The sequence below is a fragment of the Salvia miltiorrhiza genome, chromosome 2 (genome assembly GCF_028751815.1).
Source record: "Salvia miltiorrhiza cultivar Shanhuang (shh) chromosome 2, IMPLAD_Smil_shh, whole genome shotgun sequence".
Taxonomy (NCBI): Eukaryota; Viridiplantae; Streptophyta; class Magnoliopsida; order Lamiales; family Lamiaceae; genus Salvia; species Salvia miltiorrhiza.
The window spans coordinates 30,008,461-30,021,487 of NC_080388.1; the positions used below are offsets into that span (position 1 = coordinate 30,008,461).

General features: G+C 35.1%; 2 protein-coding genes across 2 annotated transcripts; one reads left to right on the plus strand and one right to left on the minus strand.

The window, feature by feature from the left end:
* Window positions 1–692: 692 nt before the first annotated feature.
* Window positions 693–5,401, minus strand: LOC131008268 (uncharacterized). Its single transcript, XM_057935155.1, has 4 exons — window positions 4,959–5,401; window positions 4,691–4,865; window positions 4,375–4,508; window positions 693–891 (listed from the first exon to the last, which is right to left on the minus strand). Exons 1-4 carry the CDS (start codon window positions 5,399–5,401, stop codon window positions 693–695), a joined length of 951 nt encoding a protein of 316 aa, XP_057791138.1.
* Window positions 5,402–7,475: 2,074 nt separating this feature from the next.
* LOC131013261 (uncharacterized) lies at window positions 7,476–9,456 on the plus strand. Its single transcript, XM_057941328.1, has 3 exons — window positions 7,476–7,684; window positions 8,693–8,898; window positions 8,984–9,456. Exons 1-3 carry the CDS (start codon window positions 7,595–7,597, stop codon window positions 9,240–9,242), a joined length of 555 nt encoding a protein of 184 aa, XP_057797311.1. The 5' UTR covers window positions 7,476–7,594; the 3' UTR covers window positions 9,243–9,456.
* Window positions 9,457–13,027: the final 3,571 nt, after the last annotated feature.

Sequence of the window (13,027 nt, forward strand, 5' to 3'; positions counted from 1 at the left end):
AGCTGTGATTGGTCTTTTGCATGCATTAACAGCCTTCCGACCCCAACATAATACACTCATGGATAGAGCGACCACTGATAAAGCCAAACTGATTCGGAGACACGTGAGAAGAGGCAATCCGTCCCAATCTGGTAGCAAGAATCTTGGAAATAATCTTGAAAAATAAATTAGAGAGAATAGTAGGCCTCAGATCAGCCACCGTATTAACCGTATCCTTTTTAGGAATAAGCACAAGAGTGCTGGAGTTACAACCATTCGGCAAATAAGACTTCATAAAAAAAGTACGAACCGCCAAAATCACATCAGTCTTAACCACCTCCCAGCAATGTTGGAAGAACGTACCAGAAAACCCATCCGGCCCTGGGGAGCTGTCGGCGTCCATGGCAAAAATAGCAGCAACAATCTCTACCTCCTCAGGAACATTGCTGAGAGACGAATTCTGCTCAGGAGTAACATCATGATCAACCATAGCTTCAATCTCTGCTAAATCCACAGGTTGCCCTCCCATCTCAGTAAAAAGAGAGGAGAACTAGTCAATAATATGTTGCTCAATAATACTTTGATCATAAACAATATCGTTCTCAATCGTGAGATGAGAAATAAGATGAGTCCCACGATGACACTGGATTATTCTGTGAAAAAAAGGCTCTGTTCCTATCGCCGTCTTTCAGCCATTTCACCCGGCTTTTCTGCTATAACAGGCTGTTTTTATGCGAAAGAGTGACATTCAAATCTGCCTGAATGGAGACTTCCTCATCAAACAACTGATCCGTAAATCCGACCTCCAATATCTGATTCTGAACCTCAGATAAACGAGCCTGCATCTTCCCAATGTTAGTGTCCACATTGCCAAAGACTTCTTTGTTCCAAGTACGAATCACCCCGCGAAGCCTTTTCAGTTTGAACATCACATGATAAATAGGACAGCGATATGGTCAATGCTATCCATCCAAGAAGTCGCGACCACATCCTTAAACGTGGGGGGCAGCACCCACATATTCATGAATTACCCAAAATCACTATAAAACACATTTCAATTTATAAATTAAAATACTTATAAATTATTAATATAATATTTGACATTTATTCCTAAAATAAATTTAATTCTTTACATAATTAATTATGAATTATTTATTTCTCAAATATTATGTAATTTTGAACATCATCTTAATTTTCTCCTTTCCAATAAACAAATAAATAACTGATTAGAATTTATTACGTACCTTTAATTAAAATTATTCCAGATGGCGATATCAACATCACTTCAAAATCCTTTTAGAAATATTGAAATCTTGGAAATTGGAATATTATTACATTTTCGAATTTGATATTTAATACTAATTTTACAACAAACTTCTGAGGGCTAATATTGAATTTGATTCAACTAAAGTTGGGAGCGCCACTATATAAAGTGAAGTGTAAATGCAGATTTCTATTTGGTTTGGTGGTTAGTATCTGTGCTTGGCAGGTAAAGAGTTGAGCTGTCTCTCTCTCTCTCTCTCAAATCACACAATTTATTTTGGAACAAAAAAGAAATTTGCCGCATGACCTATGGCGTTGTGGACTTGCTGCCAAATTTTTTTGTTACAAACTTACAACTTACGACTTAAAAATTAGATGTTCAATTTAAAATTAATTTCATATTGAGTTTAAATGAAATCGATGATATTTTATAAATAAGAACAATTTAATTTTTAATTGATGTAATATATAAAATAATTTGAAATTTAAAAATACATTATACCAAATTAATCATCCACTAATATCATAATTAATTACCATTAATTATTATTTTAATTTTTATAGGAAATTCATTAATCATTTTTGCAGGGAAGAAGACCACTAACCATAATTTGCATACTTTTGTTTAAATATATTACAACAAAGCAATTTATGAATTTAAAGATGAATAAATTTATATAACAAAAAATAACACCTGGTATTTAAAATTATATATATATATATATATATATATGTGTGTGTGTGTGTGTGTGTGTGTGTGTGTGTGGAGGGGCTAAAATAAGAGCATTTCTTAAGATATAAAATAAGAATCATTTTCAGCCCTTAGATCATCAAGATCTACGGTTGATTCGTAATCCTGGTGGATGGATGTATGGTCCTGAGTTCAAATCCCAAAGGTGGCAAAAATTTATTTTTCAAAATTCATACCTTTATACAACGAATTCATACATGTTCTACATAAAATTCATACATTAAAAATTGCTCTTATTTCTTATTTTAAGATGTGCTCTCACGGTAGCCCACCCCTAATATAATATAATATATATATATATATATATATATATATATATGTGTGTGTGTGTGTGTGTGTGTGTGTGTGTGTGTGTGCGCTTCTTGTAAAAATATACATACTCCCTCCGTCCCATAATAAGTGGCCACATTCTTTTCGGCACGAAGATTAAGAAATTGAATGTTATATGTTTTAATAGAGTGTGGCCTACAATTGTTGACCAAATTAGTGAGTAATTGTTGACTTAATTAAAGTAATTTTGGCATTTTTAGAAAGTGGCCTACAATTGTTGACCAAATTAGTGAGTCACTATAATTGAAGTTATATGCCTTATAATTGGACGGAGGGAGTATATTGGATGATTATAGGTAGTATGGGACGGAGGGAGTATATTGGATGAAGTTATATGTGGCCACTTATTATGGGACGGAGGGAGTATATTATAGGTAGTCTTAATTGAAGTTATATGCCTTATAATTGGATGATTCTATTAAGCTAGTAATAAATCTATAATTTTGGCAAATACTATATGTAGTCTTAGCATAAATTAATAGATTATTCATATGTTATTCATTAAATATAGGGTAAATATCATGAAAATCCCTGAATTATACATACTTTATCAAAAATACTCTGAAACTTTCAAAATATTTTCTAAACCCTCAAACTATCACGTTTTTATCAAATATATCCTGTATCTATTTTTCGGTTACCAGAAACGTGATGTGGCTCGCCGGATGCCACAATGTAATTTATATTCTATTTTCTTTTAAATGACATGGAAAAAATGACTTCGTTTCGTACCATATTCTATTATGTTTATCCATAATTCTAGGTTATTAGCGTGAATTTCAAACACGGTAGGAGTGAATTTTAAATTTCATAGTGAATTTTTTTTAAATGATATGGTACCAAACGACGTCGTTTTTGCCATTGCATTTAAAAAAATAGAATATAAATTACATTGTGGCATTCGGCGAGCTACATCACGTTTTTGGTCATCGGAAAATATATGCGGGATATATTTGATAAAAACCTGATAGTTTGAGGGTTTAGAAAACATTTTAAAAATTTCAGGGTATTTTTGATAAAGCGGGTATACTTCAGGGATTTTCATGATATTTACCCTTAAATATATAAAAATTACTACGACTTTTCAAAATTTGTAATTGTGATTATTTAATCCATTTGCAAATTTTAGTTTTTAAAAATTAATTTCATAAAATATTAAAAAAATTATTTTATTAATTAATTCTCTATTTTTTTGTAGAACAATTATGAATATATAAAATTAATTTTTAAAAAAATTATACTCTTTATGTGTCATATTTAATTTTTTAATTTAATTATATATACATATATTTTATTTTAACTATCAACTAATATTTTAATAATAAACACAAATTGTTTAGTACATTCAAATGTACAATGCAACCAGCTCGATTCAGTCTGATTTGGTCCAATCCGATTCATCCAATTTGATTTTTAATTTTCTACTACTATTCTCAGTCCATCTGAAAAATATTATTTACATGTATTAAAATCATCATTTGCAATGTATCATTTATTTTTATATTAAGTATAATTTAATTTTATAAAACATATAATTTGTGAAATGCCATTTGTAATATAAGGCTGCGCATATGATTTCAACTAAACATGGTCTTCATAGGATGCAATTAGAGTGTTTACATGCATTGCTTTACAAAAACTAAATTTGCCCTCTGTCTATAGGCATAAACTGAAATAGGAAAACATGCATTTTAACTAGATTCGGTTTTTACAAAAAATCCACACCCAAGCCTAAATTCCTAACTGTAAAAACTGATTTAGAAGCCCTCCTTGATGTGGATATCTCATCTTAGCCATTATCCCTTCAATTAGTTGTATTGGTGCATTATCATTCAAGTAGGAAAAACACTCTTCCACTAACTGTAGTGGAACATGTAAGTCCGTAGGAAGCTCATTAGCCCTCATAAGTGCATCCTTTTTCAAATGAGGGATCTTGTATGCATTGTGACCCCTTTGCTTCGTGATTTCCACCATACAAGCTTGTAAACTCAAAAAACCTTGTTGAGAGTGTGAGGAGAGAGTTGTGCATATGATTCCTCTACTGCCTTTACCAATTGGTCAACATTGTAGCTCGAAACCATCCCAAGTCATTCACATTTGTGTCAGGTGAATTTGGGGGTCGATGAACTATTCGTATGTCAAATCCATCCTCAGTGGCAGCAACCCTAAACTCAGGGTCACTGTCCTGAATATGAGGTTTGGCATTATCCTGTTGAATGTATATGACCTTGGTTGTATTTGGAGGCCACTTGACTCTTATAGCGCAGAATCTGTTCCAAATTTGAAAATACGAAGAAAAAAAAATAATTGCATTTAGATTGCATAGCCAGCTCTACAATGGATACAAACTATAAGGTCATTCCATACCTTGTTAATCAAACAATCTTTGATGACTTCTTTAGTGACGGACTGAATTGGTTTCGTCTCTAAAGTCCCCGAAGGTCTGTTTTTACTGTTTCTTTGAGCTGGTACATGCTGTGTGAATGGGAAGATACCTATCTTCCCATCAAAAAGTACTTCACCATTGTCTGAAAAATGTGTCCTGCATACAACACACATAAACATAACTTTGGTGATGAAGATCTTACTCTTGCATGTGCGGTGAGGATCTTCTTCACCGGATGTTAAGTAGAACCTGTGCGCAGCCTTTGTTATGTAGAACCATTTCTCGTCAATGTGCAATGTGTTGTTCATAGCCTTGAACTTAAAAGCCATCATGATTCGATCAAACTCCAATGCTTCTAGTGAAAATTGTAGTCGAAGCAATTTATTAGGAGATGTCAAATCAAGCTTAATTGCGCTTGTGTGGACTCTGATCAGCCCTTGATTCACCCACCGCCAAACTGTGCTTTTGCTGCGATTAATTCTCACTACCAACCTGCGTATTGTCGAACGTTTGTGTAGTTCTAAGCTTTGAATGAGCTCTATGTCTACATAAACTCTTTTCCTTCTAGGTGCATTAGGTTTTGCACTTGTTAAATAAATCTGCTCACCTTTCTCTTGTTGTTTCTTGGCTACAGCCCACAGGCAAGTCATCATATGTTTCAAAGAATTAAACATGGTGATAGCCTCCTTCATGGCTCCTTTCCTTAGCTTGTCGTTTTTCAGATTTTGGAGTAGAAATTGCACAATTCGATTTCTCTCTTAGTTGGAAAGATTTTTGCTCACCATTGTTGGTGATTTTTAAATTCTGAAGGGTTTAGAAGTTATGTAGCGGCCTCCCTTACTTATAGATGAATTTAGAGGGGATTTCGAAATATATTTCCATGTATTGAAGCTTGTAAAAACTGCCGCCCAATATTTGGGTGTTCCTTTCAATGAAAATTTGGAATCTGCCGCCATTTTCAGATTTTAGTGTTCATTATTTTAATTATTTTTTCAGATTTATGTTTAAAAGTGTTTTTAAAATTTTATTTAAGTGTAAAATTCGATTTATGAACTCCTTATTAAATTACTCGAAATATAAACAGTTTAAATTTTAAATTGATTAAATTTTAGTGTAAAGATTTTAAGTTGATTTAAATTTTAATTTAAAATTCTAGATTTAAATTGATTAAATTTAAAATCTCAATTTTAAAATTAAATTAAATTTAGAAATATTAAATGATGGAAAAGGTAGTTGTAATTAACTCACTAATAAAGTCATTAAAAAAGTGGACCACACATAATTAAAGCTTAGCTATCACTTTCTTAATCTCTGTGCCGAAAAAAAATGGTCACTTTTATTAGGACGGAAGGAATATTATTTATTTTTATAAAAAATATTGTCTCCGTCCCACACTAAGCATGTCACGAAATACATTTTGGATTGTACCATTTATAATGGCATATTTTCGAAATGAAAATAAATTAGGGCCATAATCAAGTGAGTCCATCTACTTTGTTCTTTAATAAAGTGGATTCATCTAATTTAATCAAGTCCTTGTTAATATATTATGTTTAATATTATGAAGTTATACTTAGTGCAATGGAGGAAGTATCATTTGTGAAGTATTATTTATATTTAATAAAATATTATTTATTGTTAATAAAAATATTATTTATATGAATCGAACATAAAAAACAAAAAAATATATGGATATAGATAAGGTCAGATTGGGACGGATGTACAAGAGACTGTCCCATAAATAAATGACACTACGCTCGAACGTATGGTATATACGTTTGAAAGTTTCGCCTATCCATAAACATATAAACTCGCACACCAAACTCGTGCACAAATATGAAGAACACAAGAACACCAACAATGATTACCCAGTTCGGTGATAACACACCTACGTCTGGGGTGCCACGCCCAGGGTAAATTATCCACTAGTTATGATAAGATATACAAAGGACTTACACACGAAGACTCGTTCTCCCAAGCCTCTATATCTTCCCAATAATTGTGAGCAAATTAACAACTCACTCCCTAAGCTTGAATGCTACACATTCAACGCTCAAACCCAACAAATAAACTTACTCCAACAGGCTGGAGCAAGGAAACAAAGTACTAAACCAACCCACAATGCTTACAAGATGAAATAAGCCACAAACTATAACACACTTACATGAAACGTGTGCTCTGAATAATACCCACGAAAAACTCTCAAAACGCAGTAGAGTAGCACCAAAAACAGCAGCAAAAATGTATCCTCTTCAACACCAATATGTGGCCAAACCCTAGAAGAAGTTTGGGATCAAGTTTGGTTAAACTCTTGACTGACTGCTCGTTCCCAGCAGCTGCTCATTGAAGGGATTACTTCAGACCTAAAAAGGGTTCATAAAAGCCCTAGGAATAAAGACTCCTTAGCAAACTTGAAAGCCCAAGCCTATCTCAAACTAAAAACCCGCGGGGAAAGAAATCGGTTCGACAAGAGACTGAAAAAGCAACCCAACAAGAGACATTATGTGGAAACATCCTTGGTCTACACAATGACAACAAAACTTAGAGTATAGAAATACTCTAACAACGTTGACGAAAATAAGTATCGAATTCAAATTGCTCATCATAGTTTTTCACAGAATTTGCGCAAATTGAATTAACAAAGTATATATATATATATTAAAAAAAAAAGGAAAAAAGAAACTTGGATAACTAAGTCTGACAACGACCGTGGACCATGTGGTTGATGGTTGTGTCTTGTGCGATGACAACACACTTTTTTATACTCCTATTTTATCACAGCTTACTAATTACTCAACTTCTCTATATCAGACTACATGTAGAGAGAGAAACTCAAGGCACGGCCTGAAGGAGCAACTGAGAGATCCAGATCTGCCGCTACTTCAATGGCTTCCAAGATCTTACTCATCATTGTCTTCATTTTCGATCTCATAGCTTTCGGTTTGGCAGTTGCTGCTGAGCAGAGAAGAAGCACGGTAAGATTCCTTTTCCCTTTCTATTTTATTAATCTGTTTTTATCTATTATTGCTTGTCGCAAGTTTTTCCCCCTGCTCTCTTGATTCATTTGCGCGTCATTGTGTGTGGAAGTACGTGTTTCTTTGATTAATTGTAGATTTGGTGCTTTATTTTCAAGTGTTGGTGCGGAAAATGATCTATGGTTTCTCTGAATGATCTGTTAGTACTGAATCGGTTTGAACAGTTGCGAGCTTTTGAGTTAGGGATTTTTTTTTTTTCCCGATAATTTGAAAGCAAATACGTATGTACTGAATATTTTTTTTAACTGTTCGCCAGTTTAAATTGATTAAAGTGATGAATATGTTATCTCATTCGTCTAATGCTTCCCTAAATTGATTAAAGCGATGAACTAAAGCTGACTTAGTTATGTAGTAGTGATCTTTGACCTTTTGGAAACATAGATTCTTATTATGAAGTTCACGATAGGCTATTGGTATAACTATACATCAATTTCTTTTTCTTTTCTTTTTTTGAGAATAACTAAACATCAATTTCAATTGAAGAAATTCAATAGTATTTCTTACCAGTTGGAATAGATCATGTATCTTGATGATTGATGTATGGCTTAGCTATGCTTACGTATTCCAAACTCAAGTTCTTTTTTACCATTCCTTGTGGCTCTAAACCTAGAATATTTGCGCCTTTGAGCTTCACTTTTATACCAAAGCTCATGCTCACATCAACAGTTAATACCTTACCATAATGTGAGTAACAAAGTAAGTTTCAAGTGCAACGCCATGGCATGTTAACTGATTTCAGACTTGCATCAACTTAGTGAAATCGAAACTTAAAGCATAATGGTGTCTTAAACACTGAAACTTTAGCTCTAAATAAAAAGCTTCCAATTATGGTTCCATGATTTTTTACCATCCGTGCTTCATCTGGCATCTTGAGAAAATTATGCACGTTAAATATAGATGGCTAGCTCTGCTCCTCATTACAAGTCTAATCTGAGTTTTTGTTGACAGGGCACAACAGAGAGAGATAGTGATGATAACTATAAATACTGTGTTTACAGCTCCGATATTGCAACTGGGTATGGTGTTGGTGCGTTTCTATTGTTGATGGCAAGTCAAGTGATTATAATGGCTGCAAGTAGATGCTTCTGCTGTGGGACTCCGCTGAAACCTGGAGGTTCAAGGGCTTGTGCTGTTCTTCTTTTCATCTTCTGCTGGTATGCACCCGTTACAAGCATATTGTATGCCTAACTCCCTTGCATCTCTACTTAAGTAATCAAGATTGAACTAATCCGATTGCAGGGTTACATTCCTCATTGCTGAGGCTTGTCTTCTTGCTGGTTCCGTGAGGAATGCTTATCACACCAAGTACAGAAGAATGTTCTTCGATCAGGAGCCCTCTTGCGAGACTGTGAGGAAGGGAGTGTTTGCGGCAGGAGCAGCTTTCACTTTATTCACTGCCATTGTCTCTGAATTTTACTATGTCAGTTATTCCAAGTCCAGGGGAAGTTACAGGGCTCACGGAGGAGACGCTGCAGTCGGCATGACAGCCTTTAAGTGAGTGTCACCAAAGCAGTCATTTAGTGGTGGGATCTGAAGCATCATATATTGTTCTTTGGTACTCATCTTGCTTTAGGAATCATATTCTAGTTTAGTTGCTCTACATATATATATATATATATGTAACAAGATACCTATTGTTTTGATCTGTTCGGCCATGTACAATTCTTTTTTCTTCTGTGTGGATATATTGTGTGCCCTTCTCTGTTTCTTTACGTTAGACCACACAAAGAGTATAATGTTTACTTTTCTTTGCCCTACCCTAGTTAAGTCATGGATCGATAACAAAAGAATTACAAATTTAAAAAGAATGTGGTGGCTCTGATAATTAATCATTGGTTTCTAAATTTGGTTGATACTTATTTTATTGCATCTCCTATCCCTATGTGCGGGTGTGTTCATGAAGTGCGATGTATATAGTTCAGTATTTAGGCAAAAATACTGAGCGATTGTATTGTCGGCCATTTCTTGATTATTATATCTCAATTTTTTCTCCCGTGTCATTCGCACGTACTGGCCATTCTTGAGTATAAATTTGATTGTTTCAGTGACAAACTAATTGATTAGGCAAAAAATATCACGATTACATTTGCATATTGGTGCTTTGTATTAGGTACAATATTAATGTCACATCAACATATTCTTTAAACTTCATCCGTACTCATATCTTTTCATATTTAATCAATCATGAATTATACTATCACAATACTTACTTTTAACTTCTTCTTTTTCAACATTATATATAGGGATTGAATCAATTAAAAATACTCTCTCAATATACAAACTACAAATCACTTATACTTAATCTATAAAGTAACTGCACTTGACCTATAAAGCATATGCACTTTCATTGTCATGTGTGCTTAAATTCCAAAAAGAGCACAATCACAAGATAATTACATTACTATGAAAGTACAAATATTTTATACGTTGAGTCAAGTTGATCTGAAGGTTAAGTGCAAGGTTCGTAGTTTTTATGTTAAGTAAGGTTTGTACTAAAATCCAACTCGCATATATATGATTGAGATTCAATGAGAATAACTATTTTTTGTGAGAAATGAGAATAGTTAATTAATATTTGTATTGAAACTTAACCCATATATATATATATATATACACGTTGCAGATTAATAGTGTTGGTCTCGAACGAACGCGTATTGGCGTATGTGGGAGGGGTGGGGTACACCAGTTGTAAAAAATTTATTGCTTTGCAGAGTGTGTTCTAAACGGATTCAGCTGATAATGAGTTAACTGGAATATGAGCGATACAATCAGCTACCCAAAAGGTAGACAAGCTGATATCAAAGTAAGCTTGTTCTAACTGTGTGATTAGTTAGTAATCCTACTGACTGCTCATAAGCTGATCGAGTGGACTGGTAACTGGTACGTGCGGAATGTGCTGGTTTAGTTGCTTGCTTAATTAGAATCTTTTTTGTCAAAGTTTCAGCTTAGTCTGAATTCAGTTTATGATAAGAAACTTGAGTCAGCTGATAGATGTATGTTGAAAATCTATTTTATTGTGAATCCTGATTGTGATATGTTGATGGTCATTTGCAGTTTATATTAGATAATATAATGTTGAAAGTAGGTGCAAAATATAAAGGGTTAATTGCCTGTAAATCCATACCATTTACACGGAATTGGTTTTTACTCCCAATTTAAAAAATCTGCTTTTAAATACATAACCTTTCATTTTTGTCTTGTTTTTGTCCGATGACCGATTTTTTCTTATGCCGGTGCCGAAAACGATACGGTAGCAGCCGGAAATTGACAACTAGACATATCTTTGACATAAAAAAATAATAAAAAAAAGAAAAATAATTTAACATGTGGAATAACCCCCCCCCCCACCCACCCACCATCGTCTTCTTCCCCTCCCCACGTTCCCCCACCCGATGCCCGGTGCCCCCTCTCTCTCCCCCACCATCTGCCGCCGGCCAGTTTGCGCAGCCCTCCACCACCGCCACAACATAAACTGAACTAGAATTTCCGGGCTTGCTTTGTGGTTGAGTGAGTCGAGTCGAACGAAGGGTGTTTGGTCGTGAGTTGACGGTGGTGGCAGAGAGTTGCTACTGTAGGTAGATGTTGAAATAGAGGAAAGGGAGTCGTTTCTGTCGTCGGAAATCGGAGAGAATGGGGGCTGAAATTTGGGGATCTAGGATTTCGGTCGATGTTGAAACAGAGAAAAGGGAGCCGTTTCTATCATCGGAAATTGGAGGAAATGGGGGCTAGAATGTCGCCGCTTCCCTGAGTCGCCGCAGAAAGAGAGGTGGGTGTGCCGGGTTTTTAGCGGGAGACGGAGGTGGCGGCATATTTCTGAGGGAGACGGAGGTGCCGAGAAGCTCTCTGTGTGTAGCGGCGACTGAGGTGGTAGCGTAGTTGAGGAAGCCATTGTTGTGAGGTTTGAGTGGAAACCTTCTGCTTGAATGTTGTGTTCGAATTTGAAGAAGTCATCGTTGAGGAAGCCATTGCTGTGAGGTTTGTGTGGAAGCCGGCGATGGTGGTGGCAGAGGGCGGCGCCGGCGGGGGAATTAGGGGGAAGAGGGAAGAAGATGATGGAAGGATGGGAGGGCCGGAGGGTGGGGGGAGGATTTTCCTATTTTTGTTAATTATTGTTTTTTTTTTAATTCCACATGTCCAAAATAGCCTAGGTGTCAATTTTCGGCTGCCATCGCATCAATTCCGGCTGCCACCGAATCGTTTCTGGTGCCGGCGTAAGAAAAAACAGGTCACCGGACAAAAACAAGACAAAAATGAAAGGTTATTGATTTAAAAGCGGATTTTTAAATTGAGAGCAAAAACCAATTCCGTGTAAACGTTATGGATTTACAGGCAATTAACCCAAATATAAATGATACAATCAGTTTTACGTGGTTCCAAGAAACCCTCTTACGCCCACCGTCTTAGTTTATAAGAGAATATGTTGACTTTGGAATCCTTATTTTAAAGCTACAAGTCAGCTGATCATTCAAATTTCTTAGACCAATCCACAGGTTATACGGCCGTGACCGTTAAAGCAATTTTCTCGGTTGCACCCGAATACAATCTTTCAGCTGTTTGGACTACCAACACATAGCTTACTCATTGATTTTCTTCTAACACTAACACATATGCATACTCCCCTCGTCTCATAAGAAAGTATCACATTTTTCATTTTCGTGTGTCCCATAAGAAAGTATGATTTTCATTTTGGGACATGGTCTCACTTTCTCTTTTTAACCATAAACACTTATTTCTACATAACTCCATAATCAATTCAACCACAACCACTCATTTTCACTCAACACATTATCTACTAACTTTTTCTTAAAACATGTGTCATCCCATATGTGATACTCTCTTAAGGGTAGGATTTCAACCAATAAACACATTGTTACAATAAGAACAATAGGCATAGTAGTGTGTTCAGATACTAAGCTAAGGATTACAAGAAGAATCGTCTAAAAACTAAGAAAATGTTTGTATACTAACTCTTGAAGAACTTATCTTGAAATTCCAGGAGATAGTTGTTAGGTCCGTAGAGTCTCGAATTGGTGTATGGGGGGAGAATACACCTATAGGGTATTTTTGTTCGAAGAACCAAAACGAAACTTCAAACACAAACTGACTCAACATGTTTACTTAAAAAGAGTTTTGACCAAAGCAGGGTTGACGACTGATACTGAATACTCTTCAGTAAGGAGTTATCAGTTAAGTCAAAGACTTTAACTGATACACGTAAAGCTTCAGTCGAGTTTGATAAACAGAGATATGTTATGAATCTTAATGACTATCAGATGATAGATC

Coding starts and splice junctions, on each gene's coding strand:
- LOC131008268 (XM_057935155.1), bottom strand. CDS start 5,401: ATGAAGGAGGCTATCACCATGTTTAATTCTTTGAAACATATGATGACT. Junction 4,866..4,958: donor ATAACAAAGGCTGCGCACAG/GTTCTACTTAAC, acceptor TGTTGTATGCAG/GACACATTTTTCAGACAATG. Junction 892..4,374: donor GCTACAATGTTGACCAATTG/GTAAAGGCAGTA, acceptor CAAACTGAAAAG/GCTTCGCGGGGTGATTCGTA.
- LOC131013261 (XM_057941328.1), top strand. CDS start 7,595: ATGGCTTCCAAGATCTTACTCATCATTGTCTTCATTTTCGATCTCATA. Junction 7,685..8,692: donor CTGAGCAGAGAAGAAGCACG/GTAAGATTCCTT, acceptor TTTTGTTGACAG/GGCACAACAGAGAGAGATAG. Junction 8,899..8,983: donor CTTCTTTTCATCTTCTGCTG/GTATGCACCCGT, acceptor ATCCGATTGCAG/GGTTACATTCCTCATTGCTG.